Consider the following 21,842-nt stretch of genomic DNA (forward strand, 5'->3'; position numbering starts at 1 on the left):
AGCTGCTTGTGCATTTAGAAATCTTAGACTACTTTGCATAAAAGAAACTGTATGTGAATGCAACCTACTTTTAATGTGTTACACATTGGTAGCGTATTCCAGGAGAACTTTTTTCCCTTTAATTGACAACTTTGATAATAGTATTTGGAAATCTTCAAGCTTTGCTGGAAGAGTAGTGCTGTTCCCATGTTTTTTGTCATCTGTTAACATATATGTACAGATATACTAGTGAATGTGTAGTGAACAGCTGCATAGACAGCATTTGCATGTACAAGCCCTTGTTGCCTTAGTCGTTACCATTACACCTTTCAAGCTTTTTGACCATTTGAAATATTTGTATGCACGCAAAGCTTTTCATTTTAACAAATATTTCTTAACTATTACTGTTAAGTATTACGTGCTGAAGGAAAACTGTTATATAAACCTAAATACATGTTACTAGCTGTCATGGTTTAAGCTGTAGATTTCTTAATTTTGGGCACTCTTGGCAGCATTTTATTGTCAAAAAGAATACTAGAAAAATTTCTTGTGTATTTCTAGTCAGTGCTATAGAAAAATATTTAGGACCTTTATGAGGCAACTTCTATCTTTAGCATCTGATTGTGGACTCCTGTGCTTTACTTCCTTCACTGGAATGAAAGGAATGAGTTTTTAGATACTAACACATTGCAGTTACTCAAATTATCAGATTTGTTGGTGTAAGAATTTAACACAGTTCCTCTGTACAAGGAAGAGCACTTTAATAAACATTCTAGAACCTAAATTACGTAGGTGACACCAGTAAGGAGTTTTGCTGGAGGACAGAATGTAACAACAGCAAATGCAAAGCATATCACTTTATAGTGGGAAAAGAACTGCAAAAAGGCACTGTAGTTTCACACGTACTGCACACATGATTGTAAGCGTCAAGATCCTCTTTCATCTGGCTTCTTTTGTAATTACACTTTTAATATAACCCTAGGGTGTTTTTTAAAACAAGTTGTACTTAATATATACCTATAGCTTTTAAGTAAGTGTTCTGATAAATCTGTCTTGCTGAAAGTATGGTGGTTTTCACTCAAAGTTCATAAGGAAATTTATTTTGTAAAGAAAACTTCAGTAGAAAGAATTGACTCTACAGTTACTGTGAGTAATGTCCATATAATAACAAAACAAGCAATATGTCACAAATTCTATCACAACTGGCTGGTTTGTATCTATTAAGAAATGAAGTTTCTAACTGCAGTGGAAGGAAGGATAAAGTAGCAGCTGTATTATTACACACTGTTTTTGTGTTCCAGCAGGTCTTTGCGATATTAATGAAGGTACAACAGTGCCAGAAGACCGCTGCAAGTCACCCACTTCAGGTAATCATAACTTTCTCTGATATTCAGCTTCTTATTTGTCCAGAAGATAGCATACTTTAAGTCAACACTTAGTAGTTAAGTAATTATGTAAAACCTGTTGTCATCTCACAAACTGAGCTGTGATAAATCTTCTGTTGTACAACTGCATTTTTAAAACAAGGCTGATTTAAGAGATGCAATAGGAATATGTCATAAAGATAAGTGAAGAGAAATATAATATGAAATATTTATGCTTCAGGGAATATACTGCACAATGGAATTCTGGAACACTGATAGAGATGCACAAATTCCTGTAATAGTTGATGTGATTGTGTTTCTTTGTCCTCAGAAGTAGTAAAGATTATTTCTGTCAAATGAGCTAATTCACTTCAGTTTCCTCATAAGTGTAAATTACTATATTTCTTTGGAATCTGAGACCTTCGGACACTGGTATCCTACTTAGCACTCCCCCTATCTTATTTTATTTAGTAGCTACTGCTGTACATGAATACTTTAAACAAAAGCTTCAGCAATATGTAATATTATTTAGTGTTTAATACTGGCTAGTTGAAGTTGTAGCCATGTAAATACTTAATAGTGCATGTCAGTATATAGTATTTGAGATGAGTATTTCATGTAGTAGCTAAAAATTTGTAGCTTGTCTTCACTATTAATATGAGTAACCTTTTGAAGTAATATGTAACTTTATATGTTTCGTTCAAACCTGTACTCAAGGTTGAGTAGAGGATAAAACTGCAGGTTTACTCAAGTACCTAAAATGATATGTGCACTCTTGCGATATAGTGCAAAAAGGTAATCAGTATAGGATTCTAAAGGTAGATTCCTTTCCTACTGTAGCCAGTGCCTTACCACCCTCACAGTAAAGAATTTCTTCCTTATATCTTAACTGAACTTCCTCTGTATAAGTTTAAGCCCATTACCTGTTGTGTTATTGCTACAGTCTCTGATGTGGAGTCCCTCTCCATCATCTCTGTAGGCCCCTTTCAGATACTGGAAGGCTGCTATAAGGTCTCCACGCAGCCTTCTCTTCTCCAGGCTGAATAAAACCAACTTTTTCAGCCTCTCTTCATATGGGAGATTCTCCAGCCCCCTGATCATCCTAGTGGCCCTCCTCTGGACTTGTCCTTCTTATGTTGAGGACACCAGAATTGTACACAGTACTCCAACTGGGGTCTCATAAGAGCAGAGTAGAAGGGCAGGATCACCTCCTTCGACCTGCTGGTCATTCTCCTTTTGATGCAGCCCAGGAATACAGTTGCCTTTCTGAGCTGCAAGCGCACACTGCTGGCTTACGTTCAGTTTCCCACTGACCAACACTCCCAAGTCCTTCTCAGCTGGGCTGCTCAGAATCACTTCAGATTTCTGATATACTGCAATAAAATGTGTATAATGAACAGCTAATGTGTTGTAACCCTTAATCTATATCCTTTATTCCCCTTCTCCAGCATCACTCAAATGTCAGCCCAAGCCACTTCTGTTACCACTAAAACTTAAAAGTACTATTTTTTTTGAGTTAGTTTCTTTCATAATTTGGAATTGGAGTTAAATTCAATTCAGAATTTTCACATTACAGTGAAAGCAAGCCCAAAAGTGAAAGTCAGGGTGTATATGGAAAAATACTAAATTTAATAATTTACCTCTTCTCCCTCTCTGTTTACCTTAATGTCTTGGTTATGCACACAGTACTGAAGAGAAGTAAGTCTAAAGTACCAAAAAATAATGAATGGACAAAAGGTGGAGGAGGATAGCCACTGTAAAACAGAATATTGAGACCATGAGGCTGGTCTATACCTTACCTCCTGCAGGGGTCACCTCCCTGATATAGAAATTGTTTGGTGGTGCTTATGAAGAGAGAAGAGCTGCAATTCCTTAGGTTTGCTTTAAGTTTTATATCTTTTCTGGGCAAGAGCGCAAGACTGTAAAGAAGCTTGAAAATGGCATTCAGTTTTTGGAGAGGTGAGAGGGGACATTTTGGAGAAATTGGCTGCATAGTATGTGGTAAGCATGAAATGCAGGACAGAGTCCAGATTTAAATGAATATTTTCCAGTCTAGATGCATTCTGGTTAAGAGGGAACTACACTAGCACAAAAAGTTTGCTTGTTATACTTGCTCTAATATTGCAGGGTAGGATTGTCAATTGAGTACCTTATTGATTTTGACTGTTGTAGTATCATCTGTAAAACAGACCAGCCACTTTTTGGTCTGAAGTCTGCATTTGCTCAAGTGAGCTAAATATTCCACCTTTCTGTGCCCATGTGAAGAGAATTGGAAGCTAACTTCCCTGGGACATCCTCCAGTGGGTGGTTATACAGTTGAGAGGACTGTGAAAGGGACAACCTGCATATGCAAGTTAAGAGAGTATCCTACAGTGCTAATAACACAGAATTATGAAAATGCAAGAGAGATAGTAAAATTGTATAGAATTGTAAACTGTCATGTTTGTCTTAACGGGTGCCAAAAAGTTTTCATTCTGTTCTTATGTTACACTTCCAGAATACAAAAATTCAGTGAGATTTGGCCTTTTTTAGTTGAATTATGTTTTAATTTTGTGACAGTGTTAAGCCTCAAGCTGTGGCCTGTAGCAACAACTGTTTTTTCAGTATCAGGGATTCAGAAAAATCCCGTGTGGCAGCATTGGCTCTACATTGTATGCTGAATAGTTGAACAGTGGCCCAACAGAACCTTATTGCATTGAAGAGGGGAAAAAAATAAAAATTAAAAAATGAAAAAACCCTTGTTTGTTACAGCAGTGTTCTGTGAATCATAATTTAGGTTAATCTAGATTAATGGTTAAGGCAACAATCTAGTTATTCAATATAAACATTTTATTCAATGAGGTAAATATCTAGCAATAAACTCGCTGCACTGTGCAACATTGTACCTTGCATTATAATTTGTTCTCAATATGATAGAATTCCTGTCATACCAAAAGAAGTTGGACCTTCCAGTATCTAGTACAGCTGCAGAGAATACCTGTATCAGTATTTGATATTTTAATACATCTTTGTATCTTCCTTAAACTCAAAGCTTGTATTAATACATTTGTTTTGTGTCAAAAATATATGTTTGTATATCCATTTCATTCTGTCTTCACTCATAGGTTCTGGTTCACCAAACAATTCTGATGATGATGAAAAAATGAATAATTTTATAGAAAAGGGTACAGTATTTTTCTTTTCTGTAGTCTTTTTTTTTTTCTTCAGTTCATCCATTGATACACTTAAATTGATTTTTTTTTTTTATTAAAATGTTCTTTACAGTGAAGACCAAAAGCAGAAATTTTTCCAAGATGGTAGCCAATGACATAGGTAGGAATTAAAAAAACAAACCCCAAGCCCAAAATAAAATTTCAAAGCATCAAATTATTAATTTCTCATTCTTAATGCTAATTGGTAATTCTGTGGGTTGCTTCTGCTCTAAATACATTGGGCACAGGAATTTTTTAAATCGAGGATATTGGTGGTTTAAGTTCTCTGATTTTTACAACTGCACTTTCTGTTTTCTGGTTGGGTAATATTCTAATCCATACTAAGAGTTCAGTCTATGCAAGTCGCAACATCATTCCACTGCTTTTGCAAAGGTACACTCTGAGAAGATGTGACTGATTTTAATTTCTGATATGTTACATTCATAGCCATATGGTTGGATTTCCATGTGACTTAGGACATAGTATCATGTTTTTATTTACTCATGTGGAAGATGACTTGATCATATTTATTAGATACACCCTGTTACTGTTCTGGAACTGTGCTTACTTTAATGCATCCAATAGTGACACAATGCCCTACCAGCTCCAGACTTGTGTCTTAAAAATTTGGCAACAAAATTCTCTTGGAATATGTTGTATGCAGGTAGATTGAACCCTTTTATGATTGGAATGAAAATTAACTCTGCTTCTGACACCTGGGTCATTAAATAAATGAAGGTGAGAGGCTGTACGATTTAATTTTGGGAAAGGGACTATTCTGCCTTAACTGGGATATGGTTATTTTAATTTTATAATCACTGTGTTAATGGGTCATTTTGCTTTCATTTATTGCATTGGTCTATCACTGTAGGAGGATTAAATTTTATTTCTGTCACATAAAAAGATTGAAGCTACTTGATACAGTAAAATTGTTTGCTAAACTACTATTTATGCCTTTTGGTCACTACTGTGTTGAGCCCTCCCTGCAGTGATAACAGAAATGTGAGGGAATATGCGTTCTGAGGAAGTGGAAACCTGAATATAATTTAAGAAAGCAAATGACTGTCACTAATATATTGTAGCAATTTATCTGTAATTGAAAAAAGACACAACTTGAGTATCATTTACATGAGTATGGATTAATATGTTCTCTAAAGGAAATTCAGGCTAACTAGGAACTTATGTTCAGTTCTCTAATGGGGGGGGGGGGGGGAAACAATATTTAATCTTTTTCATGTTAGATAAATGCTTATTGAGGCAATATTTCCTTTTTGTCCCAAAGAAGTCTCTTCTGACCTTTAGACAGCTTGTCTTGGGCAGGAAACACTGTATGTTTAAGTGTGACTTCATTATTTTTTCCACTTTTTTTCAGAATAATGTTTTACAGTGTTAATAAAACATGCTAATGACAATTCTATAGAGCTATTGACATCTGTTTCAGCTTGAAGCCTTTCAAAAAAATTATTATGAATGTTTTTCACAGCTAAAAAAGCAAAACATTTATTTGCAAGGAATACATTCTTTGGAGTGTAAGTTAAACGCAGAGTTAATTGAGGCAATGCATTTGATGTGTAATTCAGAAATTACTCCCAGTCGTCCCATGCTGTAATTTGTGTAACACAGTTATTGGAAGTTAAAAAAAAATTCAATTATTTCATCTGCATTTTGTTAGTGTTGAGTGGTTTGATGCTGTGAACTGTTTTATTTTATTTTGGTTTTCTTTCGCTGCGATGTTTTCTACCTTATCTGGCATGTTTATCCTGCATGGCTCTTTCTGAACCTGCATTGTGAGTTCTTTCACATAAGCAAAATACCTCTTTTTTGGTGTCAATAGTTGCATGGGTTTGCATTTTGTTGTTTTAAACCGAATTGTCAACTAAATGTGAATGGACAATGAGTTTTGTAAAATGTGTCACTGTCATTACCATCACCATGTTGTATGAACTTAAACTGTTGACCATCAGTTGTGTTCACATGGAAGAATTTCATATATATATAGTATGGCTGTAGCTTTTTGCACTGACACATGGTGCAATCAGTTCAAGTTTTTCTGTTGTTAGTATGTGAAATATAACCTGTCAGGATTGTGAAACAGAACAAGAATTATTTATGTTGATAATTTCAGTTGCTGTTAATATCAGTCCTATCTTTTGTCACACGAGATCTTGAATAAGGGAGTACTGCTTACTGGGTGCAAAGTAATGTTACTGCAGTGATAGGGCTCTAAGGTGGCAACATAATACACATGCATTTAGAAATATGAAGCCATAGTCATTTAATCATTTTATTGAAACTTATCTGTACTTGAGACATCTTAATTTCTGCAGATTTCTAGCACTATTGATAGTATCAAAGATTCTTTCTTTGTTAAAGAACCAACCAACACTGCAGCAATAGCATTAATTAAAACAAAATGTAAATGCTTCATGTATCAATGTTTCAGCTCTGCCTTATATGCTGCTAAGATCAGTTGGTCTTCTGTTTTGTTTTTTTTGTTGGGTTTTTTTGTGATTAGATGGCTATGAATCAAGTCAGATGTTACAAGGTATTGTAACATCCATTTCTGGAAGAACCTTTAGTAAAGATGTATGCAAAATGTTGTAGACTCTTAAGACCTTCATTAACTGTTCCAGTAGGGTACAGCTGAAATACCTTTCAGTAAAATTGTTTTTATTTATTTTCTGAAGTTTGCAAATTCAGAAACAAATGCAAATGATATTGGTAGGTAGATATAAGCAGAGTAGCTTTAATGCAAACTTCTGTAGTTGCTGCCGTTACTATTGACATCAGATTTCTTGCATTTGTTACATTCTAAGTGTACACTTAATTTTTTTTCAAGCAGTGCTAGTCATTGTGGTTTTAATACTTTGATCTAATTTGGGGTATCTCAGTACATCTCTCCTTACATTCTCATATAAATTGGTTTTATTACTCTTATATTTAGATTTCAGCATTGATAATCTGTTGTACTTTCACCAGTACAATAGTCAATTCTAAGTGTCTTGTTAATTGGTAATGTTAAGTCTTTCACTTCTGTGTAGTTGTCAAATACGGAGTAAGTTGGGAACTGCTATGCCTAACAAATTCTAAGGTGCTAAGTTATTTCTCATGAAATGTGAAATTAAATAGGCTTTATGTAAACTGTACTCTTATCTGTCAAAACACCAAGACTCTTGTCTCCTTTATAATTTTAAAAGCTTTTTAAAGGTGGTTTGGTTTTTTTTAAAGGTTTTAGAGTGTTTCCTTAAGGAATAGTTGATAAATCACTTTACAGCTTTCAAACTGATGTGCTATATGTTGTAGAGCATTGGCTCAGGAAAACCCACTGCCAGTATACATAACTATTACTTTTAAGCCACAGCTTCCTATTGTTAGTTTTTTCGCAGCCTTCAGATTTTCTTCATTGAATTGGCTGCACCTGCAATATAACACACTATGCCAAGGTAACTTTTCGTATTTTAACACCTGCCCCCTCAGGCCTTACCTATGAGAAATTTCCAAGAATGCTGAATGTCATTTTTGGACAGTTCTCCAATATCATGCTTTTTCCTGATACTTCTTAAATTATATATATTGGCAACAGAAAGAATATGTGTCTACGTGTGTATGACTCTAGGTTTTCTGATTTAGAGGACTATTAAATGTAGGCCTAAACTCAGGCAAAATAGTCACTGTTGCTTTGAGCAGCAGTGTGCCAGGAGGAGTGAAACGGCTTTCAAGTCTCTGTCTCCTTGTCTCACACCATCTGCAGAGAGTGTTGGCTGTAAATGCTGCAGCAACCGATACCACCTTGATACATATTAAACTCTGTCAGCTACTACTTGAGGTCAGCCACATCCAGCAGGAGTAGTCACCATCAACCTTACCTTGTTGTACGTCTGCGGTAAAAATAATGCAAAAAATCATGAGTGCTCTTTGTAGTTCTTCATCCTATCTTTCATTTCTCTCATTTTCTGTGTTGTATAAGTTGTCTAGCATGTTGCTGTCTTTCATCTGAGGCATAGTTTTTTCCAAAACTATCGTAAACCATAAGCCAGATATGAATACAAGTATAGTTTGGGATTTTATATGAAGTAAAAATGGCTTAGCTGTTGAAGTACTCCCATTTTCTTAAGGCATCTTTAGTCACTTTTTTCTTTAAACACAAGATGGCACTGCTGCTATTTAAATTGGTTCTTGTTTCCTATTTACATTTGAACTACTGAAGGGTTTGACACATTAATGTATGCTTTGAAATGTGGTGTGGGTTTTTTTTTTTTTTTGCATATCACATTAATTCACAATTTCTAGCGATGACATCCTTTTTAACAGTTCATGAGCCCTGTCGTCCTATTAATGAGGCATAGTTCAGTGTTCGTAGAAAATGATGTCTGACAAATTTGTTTTGCCTTTTCAGTAAGTTCACACAGCTGGCCTAGTGAAAGAATAAAAAACTAAAACTTGTAGTTGACTCTTAGAATCCAACCCACTGGCCTGTACTTGCTGTCATCTGCTATATTACCTAGGGATTTTTTGGCTGGATTTTTGGTTTGGTTTGGTTTTTTGCCTTTTTTTCTCCAAGGTTTTAAACTTCCGTGTTTAAGTTTTTCTATTTGAGAAGCTAAAAGTGACCATTCTGGTCTTCAGGATGGCTAAGGAGGTTAATTATTGCTGGTGTTCACATATGGTGAAGTATGTGAAAAGTAAAAATAACTCGCATTACTTTTTGTGTATATAATTGAGCTTTTGTTCAATATCTTAGCTTTTGTAGTTTATACCTGTAAGACAGAAAACAAGTCTTATGGGGAATTTGTAATTCACAATTTCAGATGAGGTTTCATGATCTCTTTTCAAGCTGATACAAGTTCAAGCTGACAGCAGAAACATGGGCTTCTGGTCACTAGTGCTGTTTTCTACCACAGTTTTCTGTTTGTATACCTGAGCTCTGATCTGAAACGGAAGTTGTTCTTATTGCAGATAATCCTTGGCAGAAACCTTACAAAGATGAGTTTTGGCCTCAGATGCCAGTGCCTATGCAAGGTTGAGGATAGAAAACATGTAGTCAGGCTGGCCTTTTCAATTTCAGCCTGCACTAAAGTAAGTTTAAGTGACTAGCATTTCACTCTGAGAGTAAGTAATTTCAATTTAATTTAAATAGAATATACTTTGTAACATTGACACATAAAGGAAATAAGAAGATTATTTCTGGAGTCTTAATCTCAAATTTTTATGATGTATGACAGGAATAAAACTGTTCAACTATTCAGATAACTAGGATTTGCAATATTGATAAGCATAATTGATGATGCAATGAAGTGTTTAACTTTTTGAAGGAGCAGAAGTAACTTTACATCACATGCTGTTCTTCAGGATATATAGAAAATTGAATTATTTCTGTTAAAAGGATAATTAGAATGAGTAAACTTCATTTTTAGCAGAGAGGAACAGCAAGATTCAGGCTGCCTTGTGATTGGTATCCATTACAAGGTGCTCCTAGAATTATGAAGCTATTGTCAACATCTACTTTAGGTAGAAAAGAGTTACCTTTACAAGATAGTGAAGAATTAGTTGCTGTATCAGACTTCAAGCCTATGGCTGGGAATAAATTCAGTCTATCCCTGGTGTAGTAAAGTTACATCAAAATTATTCCTTCTCTGGTAATTGTTGAAAAAAAGGATGGAAGATGGCTATATGGCTACTAGTTTACTGGTTACTTTTATTTTAGCAGCATTTATTGCATTTTAAATTTTCCAAGGAAGGGATGAGTTCAAGTTCTATTATTTTGCTTCAGCAATATTATCAAAATTTTACTATTTTTGTTTACAGTGTTGCAAGTGTTTGTATGCTGCTGACTTCATAATTATTCTTTATAACATATTCATTCTTCTAAGGTTGCAGGTTGCATCTCAGATTACTAACTTTTTACACATGTTCATTAATGTTTTAGCATAATTAAAAGTTCATCTTTTCTCTATTTTCAGTATCTCAAGTTTGATCAGGAAGTAGTACAGGAGAAAAGGGGATGGAATGTTAACTTTATGCAAATTTAAGTGCATGTTCTTGCAATAGCCAAGAGTCTGTATTCTGTCCTCACACCTGAAGAGATAAAACTTGAGGTTGAGCCAAAGCAAAATTCGTCTGATCCAGCAAGTTCCGCTTAAAGCCTGAGGAAAAATGAAGCTTGGCAAAAGTCATAAAATGCTGTATTTGGGGATTTTGGTATCTTCCAGGTTTTACTTTGCACCCCTCCCTTGTGGAAGTGAGGCCCTGCTTTAGTAGAAATCCTGTTAAATACTTCAATTAATGTAATAAACAATGATACATTAAGTATTGGGGAAGAAGCAAATAAAGGCCTGCAGAATCATGTTTATTCTTTTTTAAAAAAAAGATATACTTCACTTTTCAGCAAAGATGTCCAGGAAGCTAAGTTTGCCAACTGAGTTAAAGCCTGATTTAGGTAAGTTTACATAGTTGATTTTATATTTACTAAAACTGTTTTACAGAATGTGGGTACGTTAGTATCCTAAATCATGTATAATTGTGACTTTGCTATATTTATCCGAAGTGTAGAACTAAAATTTTAATTCCACTCTTTATGGGGGCTCTCAGGTACAAAAAGTTATTCCTGTCATCATAAGGTAAGCCTCCTGTCCTTGTACATGGCTTATCGCACTTTCGTCATAATTTTGGGACATCTGTCACTCACTTTATCAGTAGTGTTATGATAGTAAAAGCATGACTAAGCAGATAGTGGAGATTGCTGCCTATTTAAAACCATCTGATACATTTTAATTGAAAAAATAAATATCTAAGAATAATAGGATATGTTGTGTTCTAATCAATAAACGGATGTGCATAGTTTTACAGATGTTAATTGTCTTGTGACTGCTCTGTCTAAATGAAAATAATATAGAGCTGTTTGCATGGATGACCTCTCTGAGAATTTAATCTTTCTTGAAAGAGCACAGTAACTTTTTATATAAGAAGCAGTTCAGTTGTAAAGTCTGTAGTACTAAAGTTCATTATACTGCAGAACTAAAACAGCGTAAAAAATGAGTAGATTTATGATTTTATTTTTAGTACTTTTACTGCCAGCTTGAAGATCAGATCCAGCCTCCCCTGTCTTGTTCCCTCAAGTTGATGAGGGACAGTTGTAGACCTACGACAGTACATGCAGCCTGAATGCGAAAGTTGCTTTCTGCCTGCCATAGCTTGTTCCCCCTCGTGCAGCAGGATAGCTGCCACAACGCCGGCAGAAGATAGACCCCAGTCAGACTGGCAGCTGCAGGACTCTGTATCTGACAACTACTGCTATGAGCAAGGAAAGAGTCCATGGTGCTGGGATATCCTGAAACTGAGTTAGACCACCCTGACTTGCAGTTTACCATTACAGCTTGCTTCACTCAGGGAAATGTGAAGTTGGAAGGAATCCTCGGAGATCCTTTAATCCATTGCTATGGCAAGGATCCAGATGTCTGATAGTTTAACCTCTCATCCATTCATAAGCCTCCAATAAATAAGTTTTTAGAAAAAACCTAGACAGAAAGTTCCAGTGTTTTATAGTCGGACAGATTTCCTGTTACTTAATCAATCTTCCTTGCTTCCACATTAACTTTTCCATGTCCTTTCCACAATGAACAGGGATAACATGTACTCCCTATTTTTTTTTTTTTTTATCTGTCTTATGCTGTTGGAAGCTGTCATCAAATCTTCATTTTTGCAGATTTTTCTCACGAAATTCAGTCCTTTCTCAGGTTGTGATGTCTAAATCTAGGATGGCTTCTGTTAATCTCAGGACTTGGAATTTTTCCTCATCTCCTAAATCTCTTGCTTAGAGGGATTTAACTGTGGCCTTGTTGGCACAAAAGAGCAGAAATATTTGTTTTTTCAATGTTTTTATTCTTCCTCACTATGTTTACTAATGGTTTAGAGATGATTGCAGTGTAGGGTGATTTTTTGCAAACTGGAATGTGTTTGTATTTAAATATTACCCAATTCATTCTAATTTTACTGTTGTTTTACCCCCAGTTCTTTGACAGTAGTATGTACTTAGAAGTGTTCTTTTTTTCCTATTGAAGACTGGAAAAAAGAGAATGCTAAGAGCATTTTCCAATCCTGAAAGTTTTGGCATTTTCTTCATAATTTAATGTTTGGTGTTCCTTCTACCAAAATAATGTTTTGGGGTTAGTTTTGGTTGTTTGAGGATATTTGTTTTTTTGGGTTTCAGGTGTTTTGGTGGTTTTTTTGTCATCACACGGAATCATACAAAACAGTTTGTACTTTCTAAATTGTAGCAGCCTTTGACGGGTTTTACTTGACTTTTCATGTGTGTGGATATCTGCACTTAGATATCTCATTTTTTTCTGTGTAAAAATTCTTCCAGGTTTTCAGACCTGTAAATAAATTCCTTAGGCAATTATCATTTTCTTCTTTTAATTTGTTTTACTTCTGTCTTTTCTCCTAGTGGGAAAGCTTTTGCATAGTGTTCTTCAAAGATTGTCAGCTTGCTTGTGGGTTTGGTTTCTTGTTTGCTAGTTTGTGTTTGGTTTTGGTTTTTGGTTTTTGTTGTTTTTTTGTTGTTGTTGCTGTTGTTGGGTTTTGGTTTGTTTTTTTTTTTTTATTTCACTCATGTGGCCATATCTCCTGGCTCAAGGAGCCAACTGAACTGCCTTTCTCCAAAGTTCATTATGCTTATCATTTTTTCTCTCTTTCATAGCTCCTTGAATCTACTCGTCCATGATCTCATTTTTTCAGATCACTTTTCTGTCTTTAGATGTTTAACCTATCCCTTTTTCTCCCTAAATATCCAAGACAAAAATCTAAATATGTGCTTATGTATTTGTCCTCTACTTCTTAAAACAGCAGTTATCTTGATCATTCTCTAGTCTGCATTATGCCATTGCTTTTCAATATTGTAATCCAGGTTATTAAGGTACCCTTACCACTAGGTCCTATCTTTTTGGTTTATTTATCTTCCCATCCTTCTAGTGAAATGGTGTGTAATGGGTCATCACACTGTTGTTCCTTCGTCTTCATCTGAAACTAACCTGTTAAAAAACCCACATAGATTCTTTATTGATATCAGGATAAATAATATGCACTAAAGCAGTTATACAGATGAGTTGTCCCCTCTCCACAATGCCCATATTGTCTGGAAAATTAATTTTTACAGATATTTTTCCAATCCTTCTGGAATACGTACACATACTCTTCAAATACTCAACTGGATGCAACTCAATGAATGCACACTGAATTTTATGCCTTTTGCAGTTAATGTATGCTTATATTCAGGCTGCTTAATCCATGTTAGAGCTGAAAAATCTTTATTAGTAAATATTCAAGCTTGAAGAAACAAACATTTTAAGATGTTGTTGTCATACGAAGAATTATAAAAGCAAATTATGTTTTTCATTGTTTTACTCTAGATTTATTTTTTCCTTTAATGTGGAAACCTAGAATGTCAACATCTGAGTGATCGATCTAGCTTCTTTCAGTAATCCATTTTTTACATTTGACAGCTAAAATTCAGTAGGACAATAATTTTTCTGTCGATTTTTGAATGAGACAAATCTGAGAAGACAGATTGTTTCTGCTGAGTAGATGTCTGTATTTAGTCATTTGAAATCTAGTTTGTATGCTCTTCAAACGCGTATTAGATGTTCTTTCTTCAAAGTGGAAACAGTCTAGTGGAATTAGCATAGTGCTGCTTCCAGAAAGTATGTGGGTAGATGTTGTTCTTCAGCCTTTAATCCTGCTTTAAAGATACCAGTCGCATTTTTTACCTGCGCAGAGATCCAAAACAGTAACTTAGTTTTTCAAAGTCATGATAAATATTGCATCAAACTTCTACAGTAAGGTTTGTCTTATGCTAAAATTTTGGAATGATGAGTGAAGGAATTGAAGGATTAATTCATGAATGCACAGATAAATTCACACATGCTGTTTTGTTAACATCACCTCACATTGAGAGAGCATACAACTAAATGGAGCAACATATGTACTGGCTTGAGCTTTGTTAATGTTAAAATTCACTCTCTTTTACAAGAACCTTATTTGCTAAGCAGTGAGCAGGATGACCTGAAAGGTTTTAATGCCATTTCTGTCACTAGGTACAGTATTCAGTTTTATATACCAGTGCCAGGTGGCATTTGTTAGCATTTGATGTTTCTTTTCCTAAAAGTTTGGATATGTGAAAATAACCTGTCTGACCACCTCCATACAGTTTTCTAAAGTGAGATAGTATTATCTTGAGTCATTATTGGTTGCATGATACCCTGCTGTCTGGATATTGCTGCACTTCTTAAAGTAAAACAGTTGTGTCTCCTCAAGATTACTAACCATGTTCCATGGAAGGCAGTATTTCTTAATCTGATCAATGAACTAACTGGCAGAGAGGTTTGTAATTCAGTTTTTATAAAGGAGGAGTCCTGTTTAGTTTTTATTCTCTGTCCCAAGAAGACAGAAACACACATAACAAGACAATTGCCTAATGGCAACCTCTGCAAAAAAAAAGACTGGGCACTTGATATTCAGAATACAGTGTTAAAAATGAGGCCTAAAGGAAATAGGAAGAATACAGGACTGACTATAGAAAGGTAGTCAGTACATACTTCATGCTAAAGAAAAAAAAAACGAAAACCACAAGGTTCTGAATTCTCTTAAACCCTGCATTTTGCCATTCTTTTTAATTAATAATGATTTATTTTCAGATGTCAAAGACAACTCTTTCAGTCGATCCCGGAGTTCTAGTGTAACTAGCATTGATAAAGAGTCACGTGAGGCAATTTCAGCTCTCCATTTCTGTGAGACTTTCACAAGAAAGAATGATACATCACCTTCCCCTTGCCTGTGGGTTGGGACCACGCTGGGTACAGTGCTTGTCATTGTACTGAACTTACCCCCAGGAGGAGAGCAAAGACTTCTTCAGCCAGTAATTGTTTCTCCTAGTGGTATGTACAAAGCAAATGGGCTAAAGTATACTTTGATAATGTTTTGTTGACATTCCTCATAATTTTATAAGGAAACTATTTTTCTTAATAATAGGTTAATTAAGAATTACTATATACACCATTAATATAGCTACTGAGGTTAACAATTTAGATTGGTTACTTAATTACCAGTGTTTTAAAGTTGTGAAGTTGAAAATATGATATCATGTAATATAAAACACCACTTTAGTGTATACTTGCTGAGAAAAGTATGTTTGCTGACCTTAATATAGTTCCTGGTAATTGTTAAACAGAGATGGGATTAGAGATGAATATTTCAAGTGCTTAAGTCTATTACTTTTTTAGTCATGAGGTAGGAGACTTTGAGCTTTCCCGCATCATAAAAAGGGAATACAAGTTAAGGGTTATGTATTGAACAACTAGCTTTAATTAGTGATTAAATATTCCTTTGGATTGCAGTGGGAGGTCTTGTATCTTGTTTTTCTGATATAATTGCAACTGAATCAGTTGCTGTCTGTATTAATGGTTTGCTGAATATGCTGTTAGGCATAGAGTTAGCTTTCCTGCTACAACTGTCTCATACAGAATGTACTACTGTGTTCCACTTTGCTCTCGCAGATGGATCAGGACATGCAAATGGTAATGCTATATGATTGACATAGTGATTAGGAGTAGTGTGGCCTCTAGACTATATATGTGATTTGTGCTTCTCAAGTATGGTATTGGCAGTAGTATTCAGATTTCCTAAAACAGTAAAGGCAATGCTGCGGATTGGATAATAATTTTTATCTCTGGATCTGCAGCATAAGCATTAGAAGATGCTGCTATGTGTATGATTTTTTTTTTTGTGCACTTAGCAAATGTTTGGTTTTTACTTGCATGTGAACAAGTAAACTAAGAAACTTATTAGCTTAATATTTTGTCTACAGAGACAGTGATTTAAACAGTGAGGAGAGAAAACTTCTTTTTCATTTTACGCTAGAGAAATGGATTCAAGCAGAAGCTGCAGGGCAAAAAAATCCTGCGTGTTGCTTGTTTCTGAACCTGTCTATACTGAAGAAAAAAAGAGGGTCTCACCTTTGACTAATGACATTTATATCAACCATCCTGTGTCCTCCTCAGAGATTGAAATGAGTTGCATTTGTGACACTGAACTTGAAAACAAATATGCATTCTAGCTTGGCACTCTTAATAAATGTGTATATTTCCATTGAAGTTAACAGAGCAGTATGCATGCACTTAACCCTTGAAAACTGGTTTAACATTTTCTTGAATGCCTACATGTTCTTGAATGTGCTTCACTGGTCTGAAGGTTTTGGTATGTTATTTTGCTACAGAGGCAAGCCTACATTCTTGTTTCTTTGCATTGTGCTAGCTTCTAAAGAAATATTCTGTAGCTGAAAGATAATTTAGAACTGTTTTAGAAATGCACTCAATTTCTTTTTTCTAGGAACCATCCTGAGGCTAAAAGGGGCAATCTTGAGAATGGCTTTTCTGGATACAACAGGATCTTTGGTCCCACCAGCACATGAACCCTGGAGAGAACACAATGTTCCTGAAGATAAAGATGAAAAAGATAAATCGAAAAAGCGACGACCTGTCTCAGTGTCCCCCTCTTCCTCTCAGGAAATCAGTGAAAACCAATATGCAGTGATATGTTCAGAAAAGCAAGCAAAAGTTATCTCGCTGCCATCCCAGAACTGTATTTATAAACAAAACATAACAGAGACTTCTTTTGTTCTTCGTGGAGACATAGTATCATTGAGTAACAGTATCTGCCTTGCATGTTTCTGTGCCAATGGACATATTATGACTTTTAGGTAAGACTAGTTTGATAATAACTTAAATATTTAAAAAAAAAAGTTTTCTGCTAGATAAAACGCTTCCTTTTCCATAAGGATGTGATCTAAAAAAAAGATAAATCTACATTCACTCAGTTTTGATAAACCTCTAACACCTGAGTCTGCATAATTTTGAGTATGCATTCCTGTTAGTTATGCCTTTAACACATGAGAGTGCTTACAAGTTTAGGAGCTACCCTGATTCAAGAGAGAGATCTAAATGTGTGATACAAGTCCATGAGTTGAAGAAGCTTGTCTCAAAGGTGAATTTATTCCCTGATGGAAAAAAAATGCCTTCAGTTAGGCTTTCAGCTGGTACCTGACCATAACTCATATTTTTGTGCAGCTGTTTACATCACGCTCATGCCTCAAGCTTACTATTTTGTTGTGTAGCTTGTTCCTGTCTTAAATGCCTGAAACTCAAGCTGTAGAGGCAAGATGAATTGTAATACAGTAGTATAATAGTATATATTGCCGACCGTATCCTGGGCTGCATCGAGAGTGTTCAACAGGTCAAGGGAGGTGATTTTCCCCATCTACTCTGCTTTTGTGAGACCCCACCTGGAGCACTGTGTTCAGCTCGGGGGCCCCCAGCATAAGGAGGATGTGGACCTGTTGGATTGCGTCCAGAGGGCTACAAACATGATCAGAGGGCTGGAGCATTTCTGCTATGAAGACAGGCTGATAAGAGTTTGGCCAGTTAAGCCTGGAGAAGAGAAGGCTCCAGGGAAACCTTAGAGCAGCCTTCCAGTACCTAAAGGGGGCCTGTTGGAAAGCCAGAGAGGGTCTTTTTACAAGGGCATGTTGTGACAGGGGGACAAGGAGATAGATTTAGATTAGGTATTAGGAAGAACTTCACTATGAGGGTGGTGAGACATCAGAACAAGTTGCCCAGAGAAGCTGTGGCTGCCATCCCTGGAATTCTTCAAGGCCAGGCTGGATGGGGCTTTGAGCAACCTGGTCTAGTGGAGGGTATCCCTGCCTATTGCAGGGGGGTTGAAACTAGATAATCTTTAAGGTACATTGTAGGGAAGTTGAACTTCCAAGGATTAGCTCCATTTCATAAAAATTAATTGTTGTTAGGAACAGGACTTAATGTTCTGCTTGTGTAAAGCTGGCAGAGGATTGTATCACATCCAAGATGCCCAATATTTGCCTACTGATACATGTTTAGATGGGACTTAAGATTCTGTTACAGATTTGGTTGATACTATGAAAATGCTATCATGGATATCATGCTTGTCATATCTGATCTGGGTTTGTGTTTTGTGTTGAAGCTGTAAGGATGTTCTATGTTTCCATCAGTCTGAAGCAAAGCACTCCCCTGTTACTAACTCACTCTTGGGAATATTCTTAGTTTTGACACATGCATGGCAGAAGTGTTGTTCCTGGGTGACATGCTTATAAGAGAATACTGCTTTTTATTTCTTACCTGTAGAATTTGCATCCAAAGTCATGCTACCAGTTCTCCTTTCTTTTGTTTGTCATACTTGAAGTTCCCTGCTAAGAGGCAATTCAAAATCAGTAAAACGCAAGTTTAACATTTAGAAATCTCAGTAACATAAAAAAAAACAACCAAAACCACTCACTGTTGCAATTACAGTCCGCTTTTTCATTGCTTTTGACTTCACTTTGCCCCTTTACTGCCTTTTTTAGTTTCTAGAATTAATGATATTAATGGAGATGATTTCTGCAGCAAAACCTGCTTAATGTATGTGTGTAAGTGTTGGCGCATTTGCACTAATCTTTTGTAAATCATGGAGGGAAGGAATGCCATCCAAAGGGACCTCGACACGCTTGTGAGGTGGGCTGATGCCAACATCATGAAGTTTAACCATGCCAAGTGCAAGGTCCTACACCTGGGTCAGAGCAATCCCAGGCACAGCTACAGGTTGGGCAGAGAAGAGATTCAGAGCAGCCCTGAGGAGAAGGACTTGGGGGTGTTGGTTGATGAGAAAATGAACATGAGCCGGCTGCAGTGTGCACTCACAGCCCAGAAAGCCAGCCATATCCTGGGCTGCATCAAAAGGGCATGACCAGCCAGTTGAAGGAGGTGATTCTGCCCCTCTATTCTGCTCTCGTGAGACCTCACCTGGAGTATTGTGTGCAGTTCTGGTGTCCTCAACATAAAATGGACATGGAACTGTTGGAACAAGTCCAGAGGAGGGCCACGAGGATGATCAGGGGACTGGAGCACCTCTCATATGAAGACAGGCTGAGAAAGTTGGGGCTGTTCAGCCTGGAGAAGAGAAGGCTGCGTGGAGACCTCTTAGCAGCCTTCCAGTATCTGAAGGGGGCCTATAGGAATGCTGGGGAGGGACTCTTCATTAGGGACTATAGTGATAGGACAAGGGATAACGGGTTCAAACTTAAACAAGGGAAGTTTAGATTGGATACAAGGAAGAAGTTCTTTACTGTGAGGGTGGTGAGGCACTGGAATGGGTTGCCCAGGGAAGTTGTGAATGCTCCATCCCTGGTGGTGTTGAAGGCCAGGTTGGACCGTGCCTCGTTCAAACCCACATGGTTTAGTGTGAGGTGTAACTGCCCATGGCAGGGGGGTTGGAACTAGATGATCTCGAGGTCCTTTCCAACCCTAACTATTCTGTGTTTTACAAAAATTTCACAATTGCTGTTTTTGAGACAGTGGTTTATTTTGGGTTCTATTTTTCAGGACATCAGGTAGTTAGTCACTTCTTACTTGCATTTATTATTACTTTGAGAGGAATGTTTGTTAGCAAGAGCATTGTTAAAGCCTGAGTGTGCTATGCCTGTCCTTCAGTAGCTCGATGCAGTAAGTACTGCAGTTACATGTACAGATTCAGAAAATACAAGGTAAGCAAACTTTGCTTCGAGGACTTCATCTTACACATACAGTCAGACAAAAATGTGGACATAGTAAGATTTTTTGAAGATACTTCATTCTGTTTTCCTTTGAAAGCACAGCACTGTGTATTTCCAAGTGTTCTTGAAGAGAGATCTTTTAGAATGGTATTTTTAGTCAAAGATAAATTTTTCACCTGAGAGGAAAGGCAGGATGTTGAATTATAAAATTATGGTAGATATTTATCAAAATACTTTGTTATTAACTATTGAATAATGCTTTAAAATTAATCTGATATACACACAGAGGATATCATTTAAGTGATGCTTTTAAACACATCTGTGATGCACTTGTTTAAATTTCACTTTTGAGGTGCTACTTTGGAAAGTCTCATTTATGTTTTGAGATATTTTGTAATCACATTAAATGATACCCTGTTTGTATGGCACTTATGGCGATAGTGAAGAGAAAAATAATGTATTATGGTGTTAAAAATGAGCCATTTGGTCTAATAGTAGACAATCCTGCTATATTTAATGGGACTTTTTAATTCTTTTTCTTAAGTTTGCCAAGTTTAAGGCCATTGTTGGATGTATATTACCTGCCACTCACCAATATGCGGATAGCCAGAACATTCTGCTTCACCAATAATGGACAAGCACTCTATCTTGTATCACCAACTGAAATACAGAGGCTCACCTACAGTCAAGAAACATGTGAAAATCTTCAGGTAATGAATTTAAAAAACAGTTTTCTTAGATATACTCTGAGGTTCTTAGTTCTGGATTCACAATGCTTACATTAATTTGTTGTAAAGCTTTGGCTTTTGAGTTTCGATTTTCTGTTTTTCCCTCAATGTAGAGTCTGATTGAGGATGAATCACTTCTACTCTTAAATTTACTGTTTCATCCATCCTTTTGTGTTTCAAACAGTTTCTTAAATTTCCTTTCTGATCAGTGGGAAACTTCCTTGCTCAACATGCACAGTTAACAAAAACTCCCTTGTTCAATTGATGCTGGTGGACGTGCATGCTGACATAACTGAAGAATGCTATCTTGGGGTACTTTAAGAAAGCTATTATATTTCAGGGATATTAACATTAAAGATTCTCACCATGCTCCAGCTTGGAAGTAGTATAGAATACTGAAACAGCAGAGATGCAGGCTGTAAGGTCTCCTGTGGTACCACACAGGATTATTTGTAGATATAATGTGAACAGAACAAAATCAGGAGTGTTGCCCAAAATACAGGTTTACTTGAACCGGTTTCTTCACTACAGAATCACATGCGCTATAAACCTGCAACTATCAGATGGATAGTTTGGACAGATTTCTTAATGTGTTTTTATTTTTTATTTCCTAAGTTACCTTGCAAAGGCAGATGCCTATTAAAGCATGTTAATTTTGAAATTCAAATCCACAAAGTTTGCTCCTTAAGGAATATTCCATTAATTTGTGTGGAATAATGTATGCTTTGTTGTGTCTCTTCATTGTAAAGGAAATGTTGGGTGAGCTCTTCACTCCTGTAGAAACACCAGAAGCACCAAACAGGGGGTTCTTTAAAGGCCTATTTGGAGGTGGGGCACAGTCACTCGACAGAGAAGAACTCTGTAAGTTTCTTGTATTCATTATTTTTTGGTATTTCTGCCTAAGGAAGCCAGTGATCCTTGAGAAATGTATTAACCTGTGACAATAGAACACTACATTTGCAGAGAGGAG

General features: G+C 36.2%; 1 protein-coding gene across 11 annotated transcripts in view; it reads left to right on the forward strand.

Annotated features, from left to right (window-relative positions):
* The window catches only part of STXBP5 (syntaxin binding protein 5), a 110,440-nt gene that overhangs the window by 83,782 nt on the left and 4,816 nt on the right, over positions 1-21,842 (forward strand). For 3 of the 11 annotated variants that reach the window (XM_061471495.1, XM_061471498.1, XM_061471487.1), the window contains exons 20-27: positions 1,281-1,346; positions 4,448-4,507; positions 4,608-4,655; positions 10,920-10,970; positions 15,223-15,462; positions 16,913-17,282; positions 20,689-20,854; positions 21,622-21,733. In XM_061471495.1, the coding sequence (XP_061327479.1) occupies positions 1,281-1,346; positions 4,448-4,507; positions 4,608-4,655; positions 10,920-10,970; positions 15,223-15,462; positions 16,913-17,282; positions 20,689-20,854; positions 21,622-21,733 (1,113 nt within the window). The remainder of the gene's footprint in view (positions 1-1,280; positions 1,347-4,447; positions 4,508-4,607; positions 4,656-10,919; positions 10,971-15,222; positions 15,463-16,912; positions 17,283-20,688; positions 20,855-21,621; positions 21,734-21,842) is intronic. The other 8 variants (XM_061471488.1, XM_061471489.1, XM_061471490.1 and 5 more) reach the window with 8 other exon arrangements.

The sequence above is a fragment of the Pezoporus flaviventris genome, unplaced genomic scaffold (genome assembly GCF_033815535.1).
Source record: "Pezoporus flaviventris isolate CSIRO_AGI_PZ_B2104156 unplaced genomic scaffold, CSIRO_AGI_Pfla_v1 ptg000066l, whole genome shotgun sequence".
NCBI classification, from domain to species: Eukaryota; Metazoa; Chordata; class Aves; order Psittaciformes; family Psittacidae; genus Pezoporus; species Pezoporus flaviventris.